Genomic DNA, 26,569 nt, shown 5'->3' on the forward strand with positions numbered 1-26,569 from the left:
TGTCCGGGGGGGGGGGGCGGGGGTCTGTATATAATATATATATATCTCCTCTTACCATGTGATGTCCGGGGGGGGGGCGGGGTCTGTATATAATATATATATATCTCCTCTTACCATGTGATGTCCGGGGGGGGCCGGGGGTCTGTATATAATATATATATCTCCTCTTACCATGTGATGTCCGGGGGGGCCGGGGGTCTGTATATAATATATATATCTCCTCTTACCATGTGATGTCCGGGGGGGGCCGGGGGTCTGTATATAATATATATATCTCCTCTTACCATGTGATGTCCGGGGGGGGGGGGCGGGGGTCTGTATATAATATATATATATCTCCTCTTACCATGTGATGTCCGGGGGGGGGGCGGGGTCTGTATATAATATATATATATCTCCTCTTACCATGTGATGTCCGGGGGGGCCGGGGGTCTGTATATAATATATATATCTCCTCTTACCATGTGATGTCCGGGGGGGCCGGGGGTCTGTATATAATATATATATCTCCTCTTACCATGTGATGTATGGGGGGGGGGGGGCTGTATATAATATATATATCTCCTCTTACCATGTGATGTCCGGGGGGCCGGGGGTCTGTATATAATATATATATCTCCTCTTACCATGTGATGTCTGGGGGGGCCGGGGGTCTGTATATAATATATATATCTCCTCTTACCATGTGATGTCCGGGGGGGCCGGGGGTCTGTATATAATATATATATCTCCTCTTACCATGTGATGTCTGGGGGGGCCGGGGGTCTGTATATAATATATATATCTCCTCTTACCATGTGATGTCCGGGGGGGCCGGGGTCTGTATATAATATATATATCTCCTCTTACCATGTGATGTCCGGGGGGGGCCGGGGGTCTGTATATAATATATATATCTCCTCTTACCATGTGATGTCCGGGGGGGCCGGGGGTCTGTATATAATATATATATCTCCTCTTACCATGTGATGTCCGGGGGGGGCCGGGGGTCTGTATATAATATATATATCTCCTCTTACCATGTGATGTCCGGGGGGGCTGGGGGTCTGTATATAATATATATATCTCCTCTTACCATGTGATATCCGCGGGGGGGGCCGGGGGTCTGTATATAATATATATATCTCCTCTTACCATGTGATGTCCGGGGGGGCCGGGGGTCTGTATATAATATATATATCTCCTCTTACCATGTGATGTCCGGGGGGGCCGGGGGTCTGTATATAATATATATCTCTCCTCTTACCATGTGATGTCCGGGGGGGCCGGGGGTCTGTATATAATATATATAGCTCCTCTTACCATGTGATGTGCGGGGGGGGGGGGTTTGTATATAATATATATCTCTCCTCTTACCATGTGATGTCCGGGGGGGGGGCCGGGGGTCTGTATATAATATATATATCTCCTCTTACCATGTGATGTCCGGGGGGGCCGGGGGTCTGTATATAATATATATATCTCCTCTTACCATGTGATGTCCGGGGGGGCCGGGGGTCTGTATATAATATATATATCTCCTCTTACCATGTGATGTGCGGGGGGGCCGGGGGTCTGTATATAATATATATATCTCCTCTTACCATGTGATGTCCGGGGGGGGGGGCCGGGGGTCTGTATATAATATATATATATATCTCCTCTTACCATGTGATGTCCGGGGGGAGCCGGGGGTCTGTATATAATATATATATCTCCTCTTACCATGTGATGTCCGGGGGGGCCGGGGGTCTGTATATAATATATATATCTCCTCTTACCATGTGATGTCCGGGGGGGCCGGGGGTCTGTATATAATATATATATCTCCTCTTACCATGTGATGTCCGGGGGGGCCGGGGGTCTGTATATAATATATATATCTCCTCTTACCATGTGATGTCCGGGGGGGCCGGGGGTCTGTATATAATATATATATCTCCTCTTACCATGTGATGTGCGGGGGGGCCGGGGGTCTGTATATAATATATATATCTCCTCTTACCATGTGATGTCCGGGGGGGCCGGGGGTCTGTATATAATATATATATATCTCCTCTTACCATGTGATGTCCGGGGGGAGCCGGGGGTCTGTATATAATATATATATCTCCTCTTACCATGTGATGTCCTGGGGGGCCGGGGGTCTGTATATAATATATATATCTCCTCTTACCATGTGATGTCCGGGGGGGCCGGGGGTCTGTATATAATATATATATCTCCTCTTACCATGTGATGTCCGGGGGGGGGGTGTCTGTATATAATATATATCTCTCCTCTTACCATGTGATGTCCGGGGGGGCCGGGGGTCTGTATATAATATATATATCTCCTCTTACCATGTGATGTCCGGGGGGGCCGGGGGTCTGTATATAATATATATATCTCCTCTTACCATGTGATGTCCGGGGGGGCCGGGGGGCTGTATATAATATATATATCTCCTCTTACCATGTGATGTCCGGGGGGGGCCGGGGGTCTGTATATAATATATATATCTCCTCTTACCATGTGATGTCCGGGGGGGTCGGGGGTCCTCCATCATCACCTCCTTGTACCGATCCTCGTGTCCTTCTAAATACTCCCACTCCTCCATGGAGAAATAGACAGCGACATCCTGACACCTTATAGGAACCTGACAACACAATGATACAGTCATCACCCCTCCCCCTCCAGGGCTGTTACTGGAGAATTTCCCAGCATTCATTGTTACCTCCTGATGAACGATATTAGGGAAACGCGTTGAGGTTGGATTATGTGATAGGGGGTAATACAGTGAGGGTATTTGCATCGGCAATCTGGCTCGCAGGGATTGACGGAGCCAGTATCATCAGCTGGAATTTGCAACTGCCGTAACTCATGAATACAAGGGACTGCACATCCTCCCTCCCCCTGTCCTGTTTAACCCCTTCCCGACATCCACCATAATAGTACGGTGCATGTCAGGTGTGTAACTATGGTGATGGCCCGGGAGCTTTAAGCAGTAGACAACTGGCGCTAATGCCTCCGATTGGTCCCCGGACCGAGCGGAGGCATCAACCCCTCCGCTGCCATTTTGCCGGTGATCGCCGACTCCTGGAGCAAGCTCCAGGGCCGACGTCACATTGCCATGACAGCCGGGAGCCTTTACAAGGCTCCCCGGCCGATCTGCAATCTCTTTCCTTTGCTGGTCTATGCAGCCTGCAAAAGAAAGGATGATTTTTTGCAATGTATTAGCATGGTATTGCATTGCATTAGTGATCAGACCCCCTGGGGTTCAACACCCCTAGGGGGTCTAATAAATGCAAAGAAATTTTTTTTAAAAAAAAAAAGGAAAAAAATATATAAAAAAAATATAAAAAGTATTAAAAATTCAAATCACCCCCCTTTCCCTAGAACACATATAAAAGTAGTTACATACTGTGATACCCCTACATGTTAGATCTCCCTATGTCTGAAATCACCGGCTCTACAAAGCTATACAAATATTTTTCCTGTTCGGTAAACGCCGTAGCGGGAAAAATAGTCAAAAGTGCCAAACCGACGTTTTTTCACTGTTTTGATTCTGATAAAAATTTGAATAAAAAGTGATCCAAGCAATAACATTTCCCGAAAATGGTAGAACTAAAAAGTACACCCGGCCCCGCAAAAAAAGACGCTCTCTGCATCCCCGTACACGGACGTATAAAAAAGTTACGGCTGTCGGAATATGGCGACTTTTAGAAAAAAAATTTTTAACACAGTTTTGGATTTTTTTTAAGGGTGAAAATGTAAATAAAACTATAGAAATTTGGTATCCCTGGAATCCTAACGCAACACAGAATACAGGGGACATGTCATTGTGGCTGCGCAGTGAACGCCGTAAAACCAAAGCCCGTAAGGAAGTCGCAGAAATGCATTTTTTCTTCAAATCCACCCCATTCTGAATTATTTTCCAGCTTCCCAGTACATTCTACAGAATAATTAATGGCGGCATCAGGAAGAAAAATTTGTCCCGCAAAAATTAAGACCTCATATGGCTCTGGGAGCGGAGAAATAAAAAAGTTATGAGGTTTAGAAGGAGGGGAGTCAAAAACGAAAATCAAAAAATGCCATCGGCGGGAAAGGGTTAATAGCTGTAGCACTTGTATATACATTAGTGGTGTGGATTGTATTGGCTTGTATATATATTAGTGGGGTGGATTGTATTGGCTTGTATATATATTAGTGGGGTGGATTGTATTGGAGCTAATGGAGCTAATGAACAAAATATAAGGAGAGACAATCGGCTGATAACAGAGAGAAGAAGACAACAGCAGTGACTACCTGTAGACTGGGGATCGACTTGCTCATGGGCTACAGGACCTGTGATGATGTCACTGTCATGTGATGAGTCCTGTGTGGGAGGAGTCCAGTGATCACATGATGAGGTGTTACTAGATTACGTGCCGTGCTGTGTTGTAGTTACTATGTGACGGGGCGATACAGACAGACGTACAAGCCACGGGAGAAGAGACTGTGCCAGCACTGTGACCAGGGGGCCCTAGAAGACCAGACCCACTTCCTGCTACACTGCACCAAATACTCAGCTGTGAGGGCCGGCTACTACCAAAGACTCTCTGCCCACATCCCAGACTGGGAGAAGAGGAAACTCTACATCCTACTGGGAGAAGAAGAGGCCACTGTGGAGATCGCTGCCCAATACGTGTCCAGCTGTCACCAAACAAGAGGAAGATGAGACTCCATGGACTGTTATATCCCAATACACTATATAAGAGTCTGTGCTGTGTAATCATTATCTGGGGGACACTGAGGATTATCTGACAGGACTGCAGGGGGCGATACTTATACTGTATATACCCTGTGTCACTTATATACTATATAAGAGTCTGTGCTGTGTAATCATTATCTGGGGACACTGAGGATTATCTGACAGGACTGCAGGGGGCGATACTTATACTGTATATACCCTGTGTCACTTATATACTATATAAGAGTCTGTGCTGTGTAATCATTATCTGGAGACACTGAGGATTATCTGACAGGACTGCAGGGGGCGATACTTATACTGTATATACCCTGTGTCACTTATATACTATATAAGAGTCTGTGCTGTGTAATCATTATCTGGGGATACCGAGGATTATCTTACAGGACTGCAGGGGGCGATACTTATACTGTATATACCCTGTGTCACTTATATACTATATAAGAGTCTGTGCTGTGTAATCATTATCTGGGGGACAGCGAGGATTATCTGACAGGACTGCAGGGGGCGATACTTATACTGTATATACCCTGTGTCACTTATATACTATATAAGAGTCTGTGCTGTGTAATCATTATCTGGGGGACAGCGAGGATTATCTGACAGGACTGCAGGGGGCGATACTTATACTGTATATACCCTGTGTCACTTATATACTATATAACAGTCTGTGCTGTGTAATCATTATCTGGGGACAGCGAGGATTATCTGACAGAACTGCAGGGGGGGGCAATACTTTTGGCCAACACTGTACAAGTCATATTATCTGGTATTGTGATCACAAAGTCACATGATGTGTTTGGATTTTCTGGGGACGTGTTATGTCAGACGGGGGGAGGCTGAGCGATGGGGATTCGATTCACAGCAAATTTATCTAATTTTTTCATGGAGTTTCTATACCACGCGGTGGAACATTGTGGATCCTTCTGTATACAAGATTTATTGCGACCTCTTATCGGCAAAGATTGATCCAAACATTTTTGTTGACGAATTATATTCGAGTCTAAACTCTTCTAAGCAATTTCTGGATTTGGAAATTTCTAAGAATTGAGATGGAGATTTTTACTCTAAGGGCGGGTTCACACCAGCGCCCGGTCTCCGTTATGCAGGTTAGCGTTTCCTGCCCGAGAAACTAGACAGGAGACAGAAACCGGCCGGCAGTTTTCAAACCCAATAATTTGAAGGCCTTTATACTCCTTTATACTCCTCTCCAGACCTGAAGTGATCTCTTAAAAAATTGTTGATGATGTAGACAATCAGTTTTCCCTTAGTCCTAACAGCAGCACAATGTGGGGTATATATATAAGAGGGCACAGAGACCTCCCCCCCTTCCCCCGCGTGTTAATACAAGAGTAAAAAGTACAATACAATAGGGAGGGAGCCTTGTGCTGCTGTTATGACTAAGGGAAATCAGATTATCTACACAATCAACGATTCCCTGTCCTCATAGCAGCAGCACAATATGGGGAGATGACAAGTTATCCCCGTAGGGAGGGTTTCCTCGACTTACAGAGCTCAAGATCGACCGCCCAAAGGCAGTGGCATCCGAAGCATGAGGGCTCAATCTGTAGTGCATCACAAATTTCCTGTTCGTCCGTCGGCAGTACACACACATGGGATATTATCCCCCTAGATACAATTAGAAGAGACTGGTTAACAAGCAATAGTCATTAATTAACAATTAAGGCCCTCCTATAAGAGGAACCCCGCCCTACTCAGCCTCAGTATTTTTTATTTCTCTTAAAACCTTGGAAGAGGCAGGACTCTCTTTCTTACCTTCTCTTTTTGTTTGTTTTTTCAATAGGTTTCATCTATCGTCACAAGCTCTGAGGATAAAGTCCAGCCAGGGGGAGCTGGCAAGGATATGGCTGGCATATCCCCAGGAAGCCTGTGTAATACAGTTGCTTCTGGAGGAGGGCATGGCTACTGTACTATGTAGCGATTCAGCTTGGCTGTTTTGTTTCCCACAGAATCCTGCTAAGGTAGTTGATTCTGCTGGATGAGATTGCCCAATGAGGAAGCTCTGTGGAAACCTGTAAATGCTTACCTCATGTGAAGCCTGCACCATCTTTGATTCTGGCAAAGGTTCTGCACATGTGCAAGAACAGTGAAGCCTTGCAGGACTTCAGGAATGTGTTTGGCCTGGCTAATCACCACCGGCTGAAACCATCTGGACCCTCAGAGCTTCCAACTGTGAGTAGGAGCCTTGCTCCACTGGGAAAAAGCAAGTGTATACTTTGGCTTTTTCAAGTTATGCTTAGCAGCAACATGGACTCTGAGCAGGCAGGCACAGTTATCATGTGCACAACTATATGAAACCACATGCCAATACAAGCCACATCATCAAGGGGTGCAGTGAGTAATGTCAAGGCTGATGCCTGACCAATCCTGCTGATCTGCTATGGTAAAGGCAATGAGACCCTTTTTATGCTTGTCCACTAGGCAACATGGACTCTGAGCAGAAGTATCCGGTGTTGGGCATGGTCTAAGCACCACTTGCCGAAACAAGCCAGACCCTCAGAGCTGCCAACTGTAAGTAGGAGCTTTGCTCCACTGGGAAAGCAAGTGTTTGCTTTGTTTTAATGCTTATCCACTAGCAGCAGCGTGGATACTGAGCATGCACAGTTATCGTGTGCAGGGCTGCTATGCACTGGGTAAAGTGCGTTGGCTGTTTACAACCTAGTGTTACACAGTTCAAGTGCATTTACAACCCATAGATGGAATGGGAACACCGCTATTGTGCAGTTGGGCATGCACATTGATATCTTTCAAACCCATGGGGGGTCACTGTGATTGTACAGATTGCGGGTGTGTTAGTGTCCTGACAAGCCCATGAATACACTGTCATTGTACAGTTTACAGGTGCAATTGCTGTTTGCAGGACATAAGTATTGTGGTTATACAACTTACAGATGTCTTAATAACTTCAAGCCCATCAAGTGCAATATTATTACAGTTTATAAGTGCAATTACTGTTACGGGTGCATCAGAGTGTATATGAACATATATGGCATACATAGGGTATATAATGGATGTATTACACCAGTGCTAAAATGATATGGCATACATGGCATCATTTCTGTATGATATATGCTTAATATATATATACTGGCTTCTGCCTGCGACTTCATCTGCGTGGTATTGGCGTCAGTGATCCGCCTGTATTCAGGAAAATGGCTGCCATTAATGCTTTGCCTATGTTTGTTCCAGCATCTCAGCAGCTTGTTGTTTGCAATGAGTTAGTTTTTCCAGACATTAAAAAATTGGCAAAATGCCAATCTGGATTAAAGGCGTTTGCCTGTGTCAGTGTGACAGCACTGCCTGGCGCTGATCAGTTAATATGCAAAGGCATACACACACCTGAGATAAACTGATGCGAAATCCTATATACTAAAAGCAGGGGTATTTTCATCTCTGGTTGATATATGTAGCATGTATATCTACATTTTTTGAAAAGGATATACTGAAGTATGTATATTTGGAGTAAAGCTCATTTTGGAATGCTATATTATAAGCTTTTATATATCGAGTATAACTTTTTCGAAATGAGATTTAACATATATGAATATTTAATATGTTTAAGTCCAAGGTGGGCTCTACTTGTATGAGTCAAAATATTACATGAGATCTGCAATTAAGAGAGCGGATGTAAAGGAGAAATATTCATTACAGGTTACACATATATCAGGTCAGATATCTGGTGAGAAAATATAATAATGTGAGTGGGAACCCGTATTCTGGCAATCATGTAACGGCCACAGTCTTCTGCTGTTGGTAATGGTGTAATAGGTCTTTACACGGCCTCCACTTCTTATAATGGTGTGGATACAATCCGTTACATCTGACAACAGTGTATGTTATTATACACCCTGCCGGTTCTGTATCTGGGACAGTGTCCAGTTCTAGAGAAAAGGTTCTCGTTTTATCTTCCCTGAATTCTGAGGAAGGAGTAGGTCTTAAATCTATGGATTCACAATCTATCAGTCAGTGGGATCCAGTTCCTGTAATGAGCCTCCGGTTTGCGGTATTATCAGAGTATTCTGTATTTTCCTACAGTGATCTTTCTCTCCTTTCGTTGCAGGTCTCTATATGTATGTGTATATTCATATATATTTTTACATCTGGCATCGGCTTGTACAGTAGCCAACTCCGCTGGATCGAGGGCCGGAGTAGCCAACTCCGCATTGGCTAATTCAATGTATTTCAGGCACCGCAAAAAAAAAAATTAAAAAAAAAAAAAATTGTGATGCTCAGAAGTGTCAATAGAGCGCTTTAGATCACATTATGTATAAGCGGGGTACCCCCAAATACTGCTAGCAGAGTATTGTAGATGAATAATTTTTTTGTCCTTTGCTCTTCTCAGGCGGATATTCTGTTGCTTCACAGTTTGTGGACATACCAAGTTTACTGACAGGGTGTAGGCAACGCCATAATGCCCCTGTCAACTCCAGAAGTAGGCAAATCCTACAAAATCTGAGCTATGGTGCACAGATCTCCAACACCTCCAGCAGGAGGGGTCTGAGCTTTTATTTTATCCATATTGTTACATATTGTTACAGGTTCCTCGGAGGAGATGTCTTCCACGCTAAATAGTGGTCATTCTTTGGAGCAACGAGGAATAGGAAATCCTCCAAAAAAAAACAAAACAAAAAAACCTCCATCCTCCGTTGGTCAGACTGAGGGTTTGAGAAGCTGCACTACAGCCAGTCCCAGGCACTCAACCACAACAGGGAGTTTATAGCGGAATTGTCCTGGTTCAAAAGCTGACGCACATGGGTCAGTCGTAGATCTGATATCTCCATAAGCGCCAGGGAAAGCACAATGATAGTCCATGGACTCAGGCGTGGTCATTATGCAAAGGGGAGCTGGGTGTCCTCACACAACCCTATAGATGTATGTCTGCATGGTCCAGTTTCCGGGAATTACCCTACAGAATGGGACAGAAATATTATATTTCCAGTTCAGACGTCTTTAAATTGGGAGCACCTAAGTCCTTCTACTCTTCAGAAAGTTGTCATAGGTCTTAAAATAGCCCTGCATCTTCAAGGATACGCAGTTATATTATGCCTGGTAAATGGGCTCCTTATATCTCCCTGAAGGGAAGTGGATGTTACTCTTATTCGGGGTGAATCCAAAAGTTGGAAGGAGTAGGGGCTTCTGGTCAATTCATTCTGCATGAAAATGAAGCTCTTTCCTGAAAGAAATCCCAAAGAATATGTATATTGTTAGCCATATAGGATAGGAAGCCGGCCTACCTAGGCGAGGAATTCTCTATTTTGGTGCAATTTAGACTACAAATAACTCTACAGCCATGATCCTCCGGGGAAGACTCTCTACAATATAAAGGGATTTAAGCCATTAGGATGCTACTGCATCACTTTCAACCACTCCTGGTGAATCACAAGAGCCTGGCACAAGCAGGCAAGTGAATCTCCGGTTATTGCAAACCTATATAGCGTCTACAGGAGTCAAAGGTAATAAGACTTAAATCCAGGAGAATGAGGGTCAGAATCCAAATCCTTTCAAGGAGTCTACTCAGAAGTTGGGTCATTCTCAGATACCGGTGCCAGGGCACAATGCAAACCAACAGGTCTTAGTTCCTGTGTCTGAGAGGAAACCTGGCAGTGTTGATCAGGTAATAACCTGGTCCAGTGATCGGTCTGTGGTATCTCCATCCTAAAGGTTCGGAGGAAAGTTCTTGGTAAGGAAACGGAGGAAACTGTAATATTGCCACAATAGGTCCGACTAGTGGGGTCATCCTTTACATATCCTTTAAAGGGCAGGATCTGGTAACGTCCAGTCTGAAATGCCCTTTTTTTTTCTCCAGAAAGGCTCTTCCGTGCAAGTTCACAAATCTACGTTGGAAGGTTGCCAGGGGAAAGTAAAAAAAAAAAAAAAAATTGGCCATGTGGATACTGTAGTAGTAACTTGGAGGTTTGTAGGAAGACATTCTACCGTCTCCATATGAGATAAAGTGTAAGTATCAATAAATCTGAGTGCTCCTCCATTTACACAAGTCCAGAAGTCATTTCATCTGTCTCTCAACTACTACGAGAAGACCTGGAAGATAATACTCAAGGTCCATATCACAACCATCAATACACATCTATAGTCTTCCTTAAAGGGTCTCATGAGACGACTGAAGACACAATCATAAATAGACTGCTGGAAATAGATACGCCAGTCCCAGAATGAGGCAGATCATTGGTCCTAAAAGTCATAAAGGTGTCCCATGGAAGCCATTCTTCAGGCAAGCTTGAAGGATATCTACTCAAAATCCTTACAGTGGCTGTAACTAGGTTAGCAGAGGATTAGTGAATGTCAACTTTTTTCTCGGCTAGAGACCCGGATCTACTAGTCAGATAACTCTGTGGCCATGGGAACATCACCAGAATTTCCAGAAGTTTGGTTACAACCAGGAAATAACCTTACTGGGGCTCAGGTCTCCTCTGACAAAAAAAAAAAAAAAAAATTTATAAGATCCACCCGGTCTTAGTGTATGAGGGGTTTCTTTCTGAACGGTTGTGAATCAGAATCCGTATTCTCGTTTTAATTCTCTCTTTTGGCAGATTCGAAGGCTGAAGAACCAGCAGATGATGCAAACAAGTTATATGAAAGGCTCTGTTAGGATTTGTTATGACCTCTCAGAACAACCTCCACTGGAATCTGTGGGGGCGCTCTCTACTCCAGCCTGAGGGGGCGCTCTCTACTCCAGCCTTTTTACATCAGGGCAGAGTTGGTCCGTGGGCTCTTGTACCAAAATGTGCAAAATAGCGACATGGTCATTCATTACTACACCTATCTAAACCATACAGATGGGACATAAAGGTCTCTGAGGGGTTCCCCCTTCGGTCAGGCAGTATTTAAGGAAGCAAGAAATTTTCCCGCCCAAGGAATATTGCTTTGTAAGTTCCCATGTGTGTGTACTGCCGACAGACGAACAGGAAAGATGAAATTTACCTTATGAAATTTGCATTTCCTGTTCGTCCGGAGGCAGTACAGCACGCCCACCCTATTTGTTGCTTATTGCTTGGGTACCATACTGAGGCTGAGTAGGGCGGGGTTCCTCTTATAGGAGGGCCTTAATTGTTAATTAATGACTATTTCTTGTTAACCTGTCTCTTCTAATTGTACCTAGGGGGATAATATCCCATGTGTGTGTACTGCCTCCGGACTCCAGGAAATGCAAATCTCATAAGGTAAATTTCATATGTACTATGTGAGGACCAGGAGGCAGCCGCACAGATATGTTCCAAAGGCACCACCTTTCCCTCTGCCCATGAAGTCGAGACCGCCCTTGTAGAGTGCGCCCTAAGGCAAGCTGGAGGAGGTAATCCTTGTGTAGAGAATGCCACATTTATGGCTTCTCTAAGCCACCGAGAGATGGAGGATCTAGATCTTTTAGGCCTCTGAACCTTCCTGCCAAATTTACCAGAAGATTTTCTTCTCTTCTGGAGGACCTCATACACTGTAAGTAGATCTGAAGGCATCTACCCAATGCAGTATGGAAATGTTACTTCCTCCAGACAGGAAGGAGCAGGAAAGCTGACTGGCAATGGCAATAAAATCAGCTGTTCTATGTTCAACACGGAAGGCACCTTGGCCTAAATTCCAGAAGAAAGCGTAACTACTCTGTCCTCGAAGAAGGAGATGTAAGACTCTTCTGAATACAGAGCCTGAAGCTCTCCTACCCTTTTGGCCGAAGTGATGGCCAAAAGAAAAGTTGTTTTACAGGACAAAAATGTCAAATCAACCTCTTCTAGCAGCTTGAACGGAGAGTCTCAGAGGGCTGACAGGACTGTACCAAGATCCCACTGTTGTACATGACCTGGCACTGAGGGTTTAATTCTCATGGCCTCCTTTAGGAACCCAGTTACCAAAGGGTGTTGAGTGAAACACCTCCCCAGACAGGCGGACAAAGCGGCAACCTGTACCTTCAGGGTGGAAGGAGATAGCCCTTTGTCTAGGCCATCAGGAAATCCAGGACCGTCCCCACTGGGGGATTAGAGAAAGTCATATCCTGTCCAAGGCACCAAAACTTGAAGATTTCCCAAATCCTTTGGTAGTTTTTGTAGATTCTGCCCTGGCACAGGCAAGGGTCTTCAGAACTGCCTTTGACAGTCCGCTATTCAGTAATAAGGACTGGTCAACCGCCAGACTGTCAGGTTGAATCTCACCAGATCCTGGCAACTCTGCACTCCTTGAGTGACCATGTTCTGGGAGGAAGGGGGGGGGGGGGAGTCTCCAGTATATGCCTTGACTCATCTGAATGAGCTGGGTATTCAAGTCTTTTTTTGGCCAGACCAGGTTTATGACAATCACCTGGACTTGGTCCTGTCTTATTTTCATCAATACTCTGGGTATGATGGGAATTGGAGGGAAAATGTAAACCAGACTGAACCTCCAAGGGATGGACAGGGCGTACACTGCCAAGGGATCGTCCTCCTGATACAGACAGCAGAACTTCTCCACCTTGGCGTTGAGTCGGATTGCCATGAGGTTGTCTTCTGGAAGACCCCCTTTCTGGACAATATGTTGGAAAACCTCCGGATTGTATAGTTGATTGATTGGACCGTTCTCCTGATACGGTAATACCTTGATTCAACTGATCCACTACTATGTTCAGGGAGCCCTTGAGGTGAACAGCGGATAACTGGGACAGATTCTTTTCTGTCCAGGAACAAATCGGATTTGTTACTTTCTGGAGAGCTTTGGACCTGGTTCCTCCCTGTTTGTTCAGGTACAACACTGTGGTCATGTTGCCCGACCAAACTTCGATAGCCTTGCCCTTGAGGTACGGGGTGAAGTGCAGCAATGCCAAGTATACCGCCTTGAGTTCCCTCTGGTTGGAAGATCCTACTTCCAGGCTGCTCCAACCACCTTGCACAGTCCTCCCATCTACACGCGCTCCGCATTCCGACTGGGACGCATCTGTTGTCAACAGAGTCCAAACTGGTTGGACTAAGGACCTTCCGTCTTTCAGGTGTATTCACCTTCTGAGTGAAAGACAGGTACTGGGAGAAAGGCAGATCTTCTTGTGGAGTTCTCTTAGAGACCTGTTCCAGGTCTTCATTACTTCCGTCTGGAGCGGATGGGAATGCCATAAAGCCTAAGGGACCACCCTGACTGAGGACCAGTTTTAACACCAGGCAAGGCCCATCTGACTTCTCCACATTGGACCACGTCCCACCCCCAACTTCATTGGTACCCATTGCTCATGCCAACCAGGAGTGTCTCAGCATTTGGGACCAGTCTCTCACAATTCTATCTAGTCCCCCCACGGGGGTTTCATCTATTTTGAGCTAGTCACGTCTCATTCCAAAGTAGTGATGCCACACAGCTTTGCCGAGCTGTCCAGGATTTTATTGATTCTCCTCCGTGGATATTATGACAATCAAATTATTAGTTGTTCTTTTCTTTTATTGCATTGTTGTTTTGATTTATGCCGATCCCCCCCCAATGATGGAGAATAATTCTTAGTCTTTTTACCCTATAACCCTTACCACTGCTGACTTTAGGCACAACTCATCCAGCTGTTACTTACAGAAGTCCTCCGATGTCTCTGCTATAGTCGGCCTTATCACTGATGGCGACGATAGGGAATACAGAGACTTATACCGGGACTTTGTTGAATGGTGCCAGCAGAACTAGCTCAGGATTAATGCTGGGAAGACCAAGGAGATGGTGGTGGACTTTAGTAAACAGAGGAGTGCCCCGAATCTGGTGGAGATCCAAGGAACATGCATTGAGATAGTCAAGTCCTATAAGTATCTGGGTGTGCTCCTCAATAATAAGCTGGACTGGGCTGATCACCTGGAGGCGCTGCACAGAAAGGGCCACAGCAGACTCTACCTGCTCAGGAGGCTGAGGGCCTTCGGGGTCCAGGGACCACTTCTTAAGGCTTTTTTCAACTCTGTGGTTGCTTCAGCCATTTTTTTTCGTATAGCCTGCTGGGGGAGTAGAATATGTAGTAGATGTACTAGTATGACGTTTGCGGGAAGACCTTACCAAATATAACTGATTGTTATCTCATATGTCAAGAAAGGTTAGAAATGGTCTAAAACCTAATTTACCTAAAAGTGCTTCCCTCCTGAGCTGCCAGCAAAATCTTACACAGCAGCCTCCAGAAACCGGCAACAGTGCAGGGAGAAGAAGGTTTAACCAAGTCACCCCGCTTAGTGATGACACTGACAGCAGGACCTGAAGGCGTGAGGAAGATGCCAAATTCAGATTGACAGGACTCCAGGTGTCCAGGGGGCGAACAATGTACACCCGATGCATATGTTCTGGGAATGCAGTTTTGGGTCAATACCAAAAAGAGGTTCTAGATCTGGTGCTGAAGATTTATAGTGTTAGCAGACTGAAGGACATGTATGATTAGTAGAGGATGAGATGGAGCAAACCCCGAATGTCCTAGGGATCTCCTACATAGGATTCCAGGCCAGGACGCTTATCAATACCAACTGGACTCAGTCATCTCCACCTACACATAGGGAACGGAAGTCTAAGTTTAATAATACAGTACACAGAGAGATGGAGATATATGATACAGAAAGTCATGTACAGATCTGACAGTATCTGGGGTCCGAGTATTAGAGCCCTGGTCTACTCACACACCTTGCTCAGAGACAACTTATTCTCTACTCATCTTCCACATTGACCTTAAAGAGTAGAACATCAAAGTGGCTTCTCTCCTGTGTGAATTCTCTGATGATCATTAAATTTGGCTTTTGAAATAAAACATTTCCCACATTCTGAACATGAATATGGCTTCTCTCCTGTGTGACTATTCTCATGTCTAACAAGATGATATTTATGTAAAAAACCCTTTCCACATTCTGAACATGAATACGGCCTCTCTCCTGTATGAATTCTCTGATGTGTAACAAGGACTGCTCGTTGTGTAAAACATTTCCCACATTCTGAACATGAATAGGGCTTCTCTCCTGTGTGACCTCGCTCATGTATAACAAGAGATTTTTTCTCTGTAAAACATTTCCCACATTCTGAACATGAATATGGCTTCTCTCCTGTGTGATTTCTCTCATGCACAACAAGTTGTGATTTCTGAGTAAAACATTTCCCGCATTCTGAACATGAATACGGTTTTTCTCCTGTGTGAATTCTCATGTGTATAACAACATTTCCATTATCTTTAAAACATTTTCCACATTCTGAACATGAATATGGCTTCTCTCCTGTGTGTTTTTTTTCATGTGTAACAAGATATCCCTTCTGAGTAAAACATTTCCCACATACTGAACATATATATGGCTTCTCTCCTGTGTGAATTCTTTGGTGGACATAAAGTTGTGATTTGTATATAAACTCTTTTCCACATTCAGTGCACTTAAGACTTTCCCCCCCTTTCTGGCTGGTACTTGTGGTCACAGTCTGTGGTTGGTCAGAAGGTTCCTCATGATTGGGGGGATTATATGATGGATCTGTACTGTGACATCCTGGATGTACATTAGGGGTAATGAGGTTTTCTCCTGAGGAGCGCTCCATCATATCTTCATCTTCCACTTTTACTGATAACATGACGTTTCCCTCAGAGATCGCACTGGGATTTTCTGTAGGAGTAAAAATGGGTTCAGTTTTCTTTTTTCCAAAATACAAAGTAGAGAAATTTTTACATTATTTGGCTGTAAACACACTTGCAGTTATTGATACAGTTTACAGGACTGTATATACACTATATCAGTGACAGCCCAGTGATACAGAGACATTACTATTATGGTTACCGGCCCTTCCAGTTTCCTCTAATCATATCCATACAGCTAGAATACGCCTTTTATACGTTTTATGTTTCCTTACGTTGACTGTATATAACTCTGTGTGACAACTTTTATCCTCCTAACAATCTGCTAATAAAATGTAAGTGACTTATTAATATTAATATTGTAATAATCCCATTATTCTGAATTTGGCCCCGGTAACGGTCACATACACAGTATTGGATGGGTCTGGTCACTTGTTGCTTCATCTATGGCCATGTTGGGATTGCAGTGCCGTGTAACCAACTTGTATTTTCCTTCTCAGCTTATTGTGACCGGGGACGATATTCAGACCCCAAGGGATTGTCCCCGGGGAAGAACCGCAACAAATTATTCCTAGTAATCTGTAGGATCTCCAAGGAGAATAAGAGAGACTTCCCCCAATGTATTCACTAGGACTAATGGCAGGATGGAGACGCTCCTGCCCCAGTCTGACCAGGACCAGAAACTCCTCCCATCTCTATCCAGTAGTCCAGTATTCACACAACGCTCGGCTACAACTTCTGCTTTATGGCTTATAGTTCTGTTCTTAGTTTAATAGCTGGAATTACTTTCTGCCGGAGAGTTACTGGACTGGAGGTCTAAGGGGGAACCGACCTGAAGAAACCTGTGACTTCTCCTTCTCCATTCATGACTCCGTACCTGTGGTAACACCTCCTGGAATCTCCTCCTCCACTTCCCTCTTACACAGGTGATGGCCCCTCATCCTCTCTTCTTCAGCCTCCGCTTTAATATCAGTCACATCTTCTCCCTGATTTCTGGCAATGGCTCCATCTGTAGGAAACACACAGTGATGGGATAGATTGCCATGTGATGAGGAGATGATGGGAGTAGTAGTATCTAGAGGAGAAAGTCTCCGCTCCTTACACTGCTGATCAGTCCAGTAATCCGTCTCCTCTTCTGCTTCTTCTTTAACCTCAGCCTTAATGTCCATCAGATCTTCACCCTAAACAATGAAAAATAAGTTGGTCAGACCAGGATCCTGCAGATCAGTGTCCAGAGCCTTGTATAGGAGCTAAGCTGCAGTAACTGTATTCCGCCACTATACATAGGATGGCGCTGTCTGCTTACTGCTCCACTCACTGTCTATTGGCTGCTGAGAACATCTGACTGGTGGGGGTGCCGGGAGTCTAATACCACCGATCTGATAATTATGGCCTATTGTTCAGTAACTTTACAGTCGGATGTTGATGAGACGTTAGCGCCATCTACCTGCTGATTGTCCGGGACATTCCCCTCCGGGCAGTCCTGTGGAGTAGTAGTATCTAGAGGAGAAAGTCTCCACTCCTTACACTGCTGATCAGTCCAGTAATCCGTCTCCTCCTCTGCTTCTTCTTTAACCTCAGCCTTAATATCCATCAGATCTTCAGCCTAAACAGAGAAGAAATAATGTGAAAGTCACTTCAGTTCGGTCAGGTTTTGATGAGAATTTAGCGGCTTCTACCTGCTGTCTGGATCTGGCGGTATTATGTGCACATCCCTCCATATGTTCCTGTTCTAGGAAGGGTTACACGTGGCCTTCACCTGATGATCACAAGTAGTCCTTATACACTCTGTGTAGTGACCCTCCGCACCCTCTAAAATATAATGTCCCTCTTGCTCCCACACTATGCCCAGGGAACATGTATTCATCATTCCAGCCTTCAGCAATCAGTGCCGCCTCCACAGTGATGGAAGTGATCATTGCACTAAGAAAGGGGTTATGGCTGTGGATCCTGACATGAAGGAGTCCCTGCATTAGGAAGGGTTACTGGTGCTCATACTTACTAGGCTGCCACTAACTCCCAAGGTCACTGTCACTGACTCATTTACTGCGTGAGAGGCGGAAGATTTGGGCTCAGGCGAGGGGAGTATTATAACTGCCTAATTCCTGCTGTGTGATTGATGGGATTAGTATTAGCTGCTAAATAGTCTAACTCCATAGTATTATATCAGTGACAACCACCACCAGGGGAACTAGGAAGATCTGGGTACTGTCCTGTATACAACTAATTGTTGGGAACTAGAACGGCAACAGGCTGGTACTACTAGCACTCTCTGCTAACGACACTTATCTTTCCTCAAGACAGAACAGTGAAGGGAAGACTTCAGTGCCATCTACCTGCTGATTATCTGGGACATTCTCCTCCGGGCAGTCCTGTGGAGTAGTAGTATCTAGAGGATGAAGTCTCCGCTCCTTACACTGCTGATCAGTCCAGTAATCCGTCTCTTCTTCTGCTTCTTCTTTAACCTCGAACTTAATATTCATCAGATCTTCACCCTAAACAGGGAAGAAACAACATTCACTTGGGTTCGGTCATTTTATGGTCAGGTTTTGGTGAGTCTTTAGCGCCATAAACCTGCTGACTGTCTGGTACATGTATGAGTGCAGGAGCGGCGAGCTCCACCCCCTATATAGATGTGCCCCAGGACTCAGCAGCGCCATCTACCTGCTGACTGTCTGGTACATGTATGAGTACAGGAGCCGCAAGCTCCACCCCCTATATAGAAGTGCCCCAGGACTCAGCAGCGCCATCTACCTGCTGACTGTCTGGTACATGTATGAGTACAGGAGCGGTGAGCTCCACCCCCTATATAGATATACCCCAGGACTCAGCAGCGCCATCTACCTGCTGACTGTCTGGTACATGTATGAGTGCAGGAGCGGCGAGCTCCACCCCCTATATAGATGTACCCCAGGACTCAGCAGCGCCATCTACCTGCTGACTGTCTGGTACATGTATGAGTGCAGGAGCGGTGAGCTCCACCCCCTATATAGATGTGCCCCAGGACTCAGCAGCGCCATCTACCTGCTGACTGTCTGGTACATGTATGAGTACAGGAGCTCCACCCCCTATATAGATGTACCCCTGGACTCAGCAGCGCCATCTACCTGCTGACTGTCTGGGACATGTATGAGTGCAGGAGCGGCGAGCTCCACCCCCTATATAGATGTACCCCAGGACTCAGCAGCGCCATCTACCTGCTGACTGTCTGGTACATGTATGAGTGCAGGAGCTCCACCCCCTACATAGATGTATCCCAGGACTCAGCAGTGCCATCTACCTGCTGACTGTCTGGTACATGTATGAGTACAGGAGCTCCACCCCCTATATAGATGTACCCCTGGACTCAGCAGCGCCATCTACCTGCTGACTGTCTGGGACATGTATGAGTGCAGGAGCGGCGAGCTCCACCCCCTATATAGATGTACCCCAGGACTCAGCAGTGCCATCTACCTGCTGACTGTCTGGGACATTCTCCTCTGGGCAGTCCTGGGAATACAGAGGACTCAGGGGACATCTCTCGGGAGGATTTCTCCTACTGGATCCATCTGTGGAGACACAAACACACAGTGACGGAATCCATGAGCTGCCGGAGATCTGTCTATACATCAGACACTTCTGGGGTTACTTATGGGGGGACCCTAAATAACAATCTGCTACACCCCAAGATAATCCTCTCCACCCCACAAAGGACTAAAGGACTCCCAAGCACCTTTAATGGCATCCGAGGAGTGAAAAAAGCCGATAGAGATAGCTGTGTAAGAATATATACACTCCTATTCAGAAAGGCCTACAACCTCCAATAACACTATCACCGCACCCCCATCTGTACAGTCTCCCCCTCTCCTTCTGTCTCTCCCCCCTTCCCTCATTGATTATTAGCCCTTGCGGGCAGGGCCCTCTACCCAGCTGTGCCAGCCGATCACTGTCAGTATTATATCTACCTGTATATTCTGTGTATTGTATGTAACTCCCAAATGTAAAGCACCATGGGATTAATATAATAATGTACAGAGCACCATGGGAGTAATGGTACTATATAAATAAACAATAATAATAATAATAATAATAATAATGATAATAATAATAATAAATACTTACCATGTGATGTCCGGGGGGGGGGGTCTGTATATAATATATATATCTGTCCTTACCATGTGATGTCCGGGGGGGCCGGGGGTCTGTATATAATATATATATCTCCTCTTACCATGTGATGTCCGGGGGGGCCGGGGGTCTGTATATAATATATATATCTCCTCTTACCATGTGATGTCCGGGGGGGGGGGGTCTGTATATAATATATATATCTCCTCTTACCATGTGATGTGCGGGGGGGCCGGGGGTCTATATATAATATATATATCTCCTCTTACCATGTGATGTCCGGGGGGGCCGGGGGTCTGTATATAATATATATATCTCCTCTTACCATGTGATGTGCGGGGGGGCCGGGGGTCTGTATATAATATATATATCTCCTCTTACCATGTGATGTCCGGGGGGGCCGGGGGTCTGTATATAATATATATGTCTCCTCTTACCATGTGATGTCCGGGGGGGCCGGGGGTCTGTATTAAATATATATATCTCCTCTTACCATGTGATGTCCGGGGGGAGCCGGGGGTCTGTATATAATATATATATCTCCTCTTACCATGTGATGTCCGGGGGGGCCGGGGGTCTGTATATAATATATATATCTCCTCTTACCATGTGATGTCTGGGGGGGCCGGGGGTCTGTATATAATATATATATCTCCTCTTACCATGTGATGTCCGGGGGGGCCGGGGGTCTGTATATAATATATATATCTCCTCTTACCATGTGATGTCCGGGGGGGCCGGGGGTCCTCCATCATCACCTCCTTGTACCGATCCTCGTGTCCTTCTAAATACTCCCACTCCTCCATGGAGAAATAGACAGCGACATCCTGACACCTTATAGGAACCTGACAACACAATGATACAGTCATCACCCCTCCCCCTCCAGGGCTGTTACTGGAGAATTTCCCAGCATTCATTGTTACCTCCTGATGAACGATATTAGGGAAACGCGTTGAGGTTGGATTATGTGATAGGGGGTAATACAGTGAGGGTATTTGCATCGGCAATCTGGCTCGCAGGGATTGACGGAGCCAGTATCATCAGCTGGAATTTGCAACTGCCGTAACTCATGAATACAAGGGACTGCACATCCTCCCTCCCCCTGTCCTGTTTAACCCCTTCCCGACATCCACCATAATAGTACGGTGCATGTCAGGTGTGTAACTATGGTGATGGCCCGGGAGCTTTAAGCAGTAGACAACTGGCGCTAATGCCTCCGATTGGTCCCCGGACCGAGCGGAGGCATCAACCCCTCCGCTGCCATTTTGCCGGTGATCGCCGACTCCTGGAGCAAGCTCCAGGGCCGACGTCACATTGCCATGACAGCCGGGAGCCTTTACAAGGCTCCCCGGCCGATCTGCAATCTCTTTCCTTTGCTGGTCTATGCAGCCTGCAAAAGAAAGGATGATTTTTTGCAATGTATTAGCATGGTATTGCATTGCATTAGTGATCAGACCCCCTGGGGTTCAACACCCCTAGGGGGTCTAATAAATGCAAAGAAATTCTTTTTTTTAAAAAAAAGGAAAAAAATATATAAAAAAAATATAAAAAGTATTAAAAATTCAAATCACCCCCCTTTCCCTAGAACACATATAAAAGTAGTTACATACTGTGATACCCCTACATGTTAGATCTCCCTATGTCTGAAATCACCGGCTCTACAAAGCTATACAAATATTTTTCCTGTTCGGTAAACGCCGTAGCGGGAAAAATAGTCAAAAGTGCCAAACCGATGTTTTTTCACTGTTTTGATTCTGATAAAAATTTGAATAAAAAGTGATCCAAGCAATAACATTTCCCGAAAATGGTAGAACTACAAAGTACACCCGGCCCCGCAAAAAAAGACGCTCTCTGCATCCCCGTACACGGACGTATAAAAAAGTTACGGCTGTCGGAATATGGCGACTTTTAGAAAAAATTTTTTTAACACAGTTTTGGATTTTTTTTAAGGGTGAAAATGTAAATAAAACTATAGAAATTTGGTATCCCTGGAATCCTAACGCAACACAGAATACAGGGGACATGTCATTGTGGCTGCGCAGTGAACGCCGTAAAACCAAAGCCCGTAAGAAAGTCGCAGAAATGCATTTTTTCTTCAAATCCACCCCATTCTGAATTATTTTCCAGCTTCCCAGTACATTCTACAGAATAATTAATGGCGGCATCAGGAAGAAAAATTTGTCCCGCAAAAATTAAGACCTCATATGGCTCTGGGAGTGGAGAAATAAAAAAGTTATGGGGTTTAGAAGGAGGGGAGTCAAAAACGAAAATCAAAAAATGCCATCGGCGGGAAAGGGTTAATAGCTGTAGCACTTGTATATATATTAGTGGTGTGGATTGTATTGGCTTGTATATATATTAGTGGTGTGGATTGTATTGGCTTGTATATATATTAGTGGTGTGGATTGTATTGGCTTGTATATACATTAGTGGGGTGGATTGTATTGGCTTGTATATATATTAGTGGTGTGGATTGTATTGGCTTGTATATATATTAGTGACGTGGATTGTATTGGCTTGTATATACATTAGTGACGTGGATTGTATTGGCTTGTATATACATTAGTGGTGTGGATTGTATTGGCTTGTATATATATTAGTGGTGTGGATTGTATTGGCTTGTATATATATTAGTGGTGTGGATTGTATTGGCTTGTATATACATTAGTGGTGTGGATTGTATTGGCTTGTATATATATTAGTGACGTGGATTGTATTGGCTTGTATATACATTAGTGGTGTGGATTGTATTGGCTTGTATATACATTAGTGGGGTGGATTGTATTGGCTTGTATATACATTAGTGGGGTGGATTGTATTGGCTTGTATATACATTAGTGGTGTGGATTGTATTGGCTTGTATATACATTAGTGGTGTGGATTGTATTGGCTTGTATATACATTAGTGATGTGGATTGTATTGGCTTGTATATACATTAGTGATGTGGATTGTATTGGCTTGTATATATATTAGTGGGGTGGATTGTATTGGCTTGTATATATATTAGTGGTGTGGATTGTATTGGCTTGTATATACATTAGTGGTGTGGATTGTATTGGCTTGTATATACATTAGTGGTGTGGATTGTATTGGCTTGTATATATATTAGTGACGTGGATTGTATTGGCTTGTATATACATTAGTGGTGTGGATTGTATTGGCTTGTATATACATTAGTGGGGTGGATTGTATTGGCTTGTATATACATTAGTGGGGTGGATTGTATTGGCTTGTATATACATTAGTGGTGTGGATTGTATTGGCTTGTATATACATTAGTGGTGTGGATTGTATTGGCTTGTATATACATTAGTGGTGTGGATTGTATTGGCTTGTATATACATTAGTGGGGTGGATTGTATTGGCTTGTATATACATTAGTGGGGTGGATTGTATTGGCTTGTATATATATTAGTGGTGTGGATTGTATTGGCTTGTATATACATTAGTGGTGTGGATTGTATTGGCTTGTATATACATTAGTGGTGTGGATTGTATTGGCTTGTATATACATTAGTGGGGTGGATTGTATTGGCTTGTATATACATTAGTGGTGTGGATTGTATTGGCTTGTATATACATTAGTGGTGTGGATTGTATTGGCTTGTATATACATTAGTGGTGTGGATTGTATTGGCTTGTATATACATTAGTGATGTGGATTGTATTGGCTTGTATATACATTAGTGGTGTGGATTGTATTGGCTTGTATATACATTAGTGGTGTGGATTGTATTGGCTTGTATATACATTAGTGGTGTGGATTGTATTGGCTTGTATATACATTAGTGGTGTGGATTGTATTGGCTTGTATATACATTAGTGGTGTGGATTGTATTGGCTTGTATATACATTAGTGATGTGGATTGTATTGGCTTGTATATACATTAGTGGTGTGGATTGTATTGGCTTGTATATATATTAGTGGTGTGGATTGTATTGGCTTGTATATATATTAGTGGTGTGGATTGTATTGGCTTGTATATATATTAGTGGTGTGGATTGTATTGGCTTGTATATATATTAGTGATGTGGATTGTATTGGCTTGTATATATATTAGTGGGGTGGATTGTATTGGCTTGTATATACATTAGTGGTGTGGATTGTATTGGCTTGTATATACATTAGTGGTGTGGATTGTATTGGCTTGTATATACATTAGTGGTGTGGATTGTATTGGCTTGTATATATATTAGTGGTGTGGATTGTATTGGCTTGTATATATATTAGTGGTGTGGATTGTATTGGCTTGTATATATATTAGTGGTGTGGATTGTATTGGCTTGTATATATATTAGTGATGTGGATTGTATTGGCTTGTATATATATTAGTGGGGTGGATTGTATTGGCTTGTATATACATTAGTGGGGTGGATTGTATTGGCTTGTATATATATTAGTGGTGTGGATTGTATTGGCTTGTATATATATTAGTGGGGTGGATTGTATTGGCTTGTATATATATTAGTGGTGTGGATTGTATTGGCTTGTATATACATTAGTGGTGTGGATTGTATTGGCTTGTATATATATTAGTGGTGTGGATTGTATTGGCTTGTATATACATTAGTGGTGTGGATTGTATTGGCTTGTATATATATTAGTGGTGTGGATTGTATTGGCTTGTATATATATTAGTGGTGTGGATTGTATTGGCTTGTATATATATTAGTGGGGTGGATTGTATTGGCTTGTATATACATTAGTGGTGTGGATTGTATTGGCTTGTATATATATTAGTGGGGTGGATTGTATTGGCTTGTATATACATTAGTGGTGTGGATTGTATTGGCTTGTATATACATTAGTGGTGTGGATTGTATTGGCTTGTATATATATTAGTGGTGTGGATTGTATTGGCTTGTATATATATTAGTGGTGTGGATTGTATTGGCTTGTATATACATTAGTGGTGTGGATTGTATTGGCTTGTATATACATTAGTGGTGTGGATTGTATTGGCTTGTATATACATTAGTGGGGTGGATTGTATTGGCTTGTATATACATTAGTGGTGTGGATTGTATTGGCTTGTATATACATTAGTGGGGTGTACAGGAGCGCAGGGCGGTGAGACGCTTATAGGAGACTCTCCATGTAGGTGGTGCCGGGGGGGGGGGGGTATAGGGGCCCTCTAGTCACACCCTGATATCTCAGCCTCCAACTGCACCAAGACCTAGAAGGAAACTCACTGATATTATAAGGGGAGCTAATGAACAAAATATAAGGAGAGACAATCGGCTGATAACAGAGAGAAGAAGACAACAGCAGTGACTACCTGTAGACTGGGGATCGACTTGCTCATGGGCTACAGGACCTGTGATGATGTCACTGTCATGTGATGAGTCCTGTGTGGGAGGAGTCCAGTGATCACATGATGAGGTGTTACTAGATTACGTGCCGTGCTGTGTTGTAGTTACTATGTGACGGGGCGATACAGACAGACGTACAAGCCACGGGAGAAGAGACTGTGCCAGCACTGTGACCAGGGGGCCCTAGAAGACCAGACCCACTTCCTGCTACACTGCACCAAATACTCAGCTGTGAGGGCCATCTACTACCAAAGACTCTCTGCCAACATCCCAGACTGGGAGAAGAGGAAACTCTACATCCTACTGGGAGAAGAAGAGGCCACTGTGGAGATCGCTGCCCAATACGTGTCCAGCTGTCACCAAACCAGAGGAAGATGAGACTCCACGGACTGTTATATTTATCCCAATACACCCGCCCCACCCCCACCTCCCCATATAGCAGTCACCAACGAAGAGGAAGATGAGACTCCACGGACTGTTATATTTATCCCAATACACCCGCCCCACCCCCACCTCCCCATATAGCAGTCACCAACGAAGAGGAAGATGAGACTCCATGGACTGTTATATTTATCCCAATTCACCCGCCCCACCCCCACCTCCCCATATAGCAGCCACCAACTAAGAGGAAGGTGAGACTCCACGGACTGTTATACCCCTAACCACCCCCACCACACTTCCATAAACTCAACCATGACCCACATCTGGGGCTGAGACCTATTCCAGACCTCATGGACATGGGACATGGGGGATAATGCGGTGCTTGTTAGTAATGAACCGTCATATGAATATTATATCTGCTGAAATGCAAGGGACACGGCCACAAATACTAAGGTAGATTACCACCATCTGTTATTGGTCTCTAAGTATCAGAATGGATCATTTTATTATCTGCCCA

General features: G+C 44.4%; 3 protein-coding genes across 3 annotated transcripts in view; 1 reads left to right on the forward strand and 2 right to left on the reverse strand.

Annotated features, from left to right (window-relative positions):
• The window catches only part of LOC142198393 (uncharacterized), a 600,588-nt gene that overhangs the window by 486,798 nt on the left and 87,221 nt on the right, over window positions 1-26,569 (reverse strand). The window lies entirely within an intron of this gene.
• LOC142198391 (uncharacterized) overlaps window positions 1-26,569 on the forward strand; it is a 617,468-nt gene that overhangs the window by 371,649 nt on the left and 219,250 nt on the right. The window lies entirely within an intron of this gene.
• LOC142198414 (uncharacterized) lies at window positions 15,203-25,666 on the reverse strand. The gene is made up of 8 exons (XM_075269446.1): window positions 25,638-25,666; window positions 21,076-21,202; window positions 19,704-19,798; window positions 18,587-18,745; window positions 17,698-17,856; window positions 17,353-17,431; window positions 17,128-17,259; window positions 15,203-16,281 (listed from the first exon to the last, which is right to left on the reverse strand). Exons 1-8 carry the CDS (start codon window positions 25,662-25,664, stop codon window positions 15,386-15,388), a joined length of 1,674 nt encoding a protein of 557 aa, XP_075125547.1. The 5' UTR covers window positions 25,665-25,666; the 3' UTR covers window positions 15,203-15,385.

This window comes from Leptodactylus fuscus, chromosome 3 (genome assembly GCF_031893055.1).
Source record: "Leptodactylus fuscus isolate aLepFus1 chromosome 3, aLepFus1.hap2, whole genome shotgun sequence".
NCBI lineage: Eukaryota > Metazoa > Chordata > Amphibia > Anura > Leptodactylidae > Leptodactylus > Leptodactylus fuscus.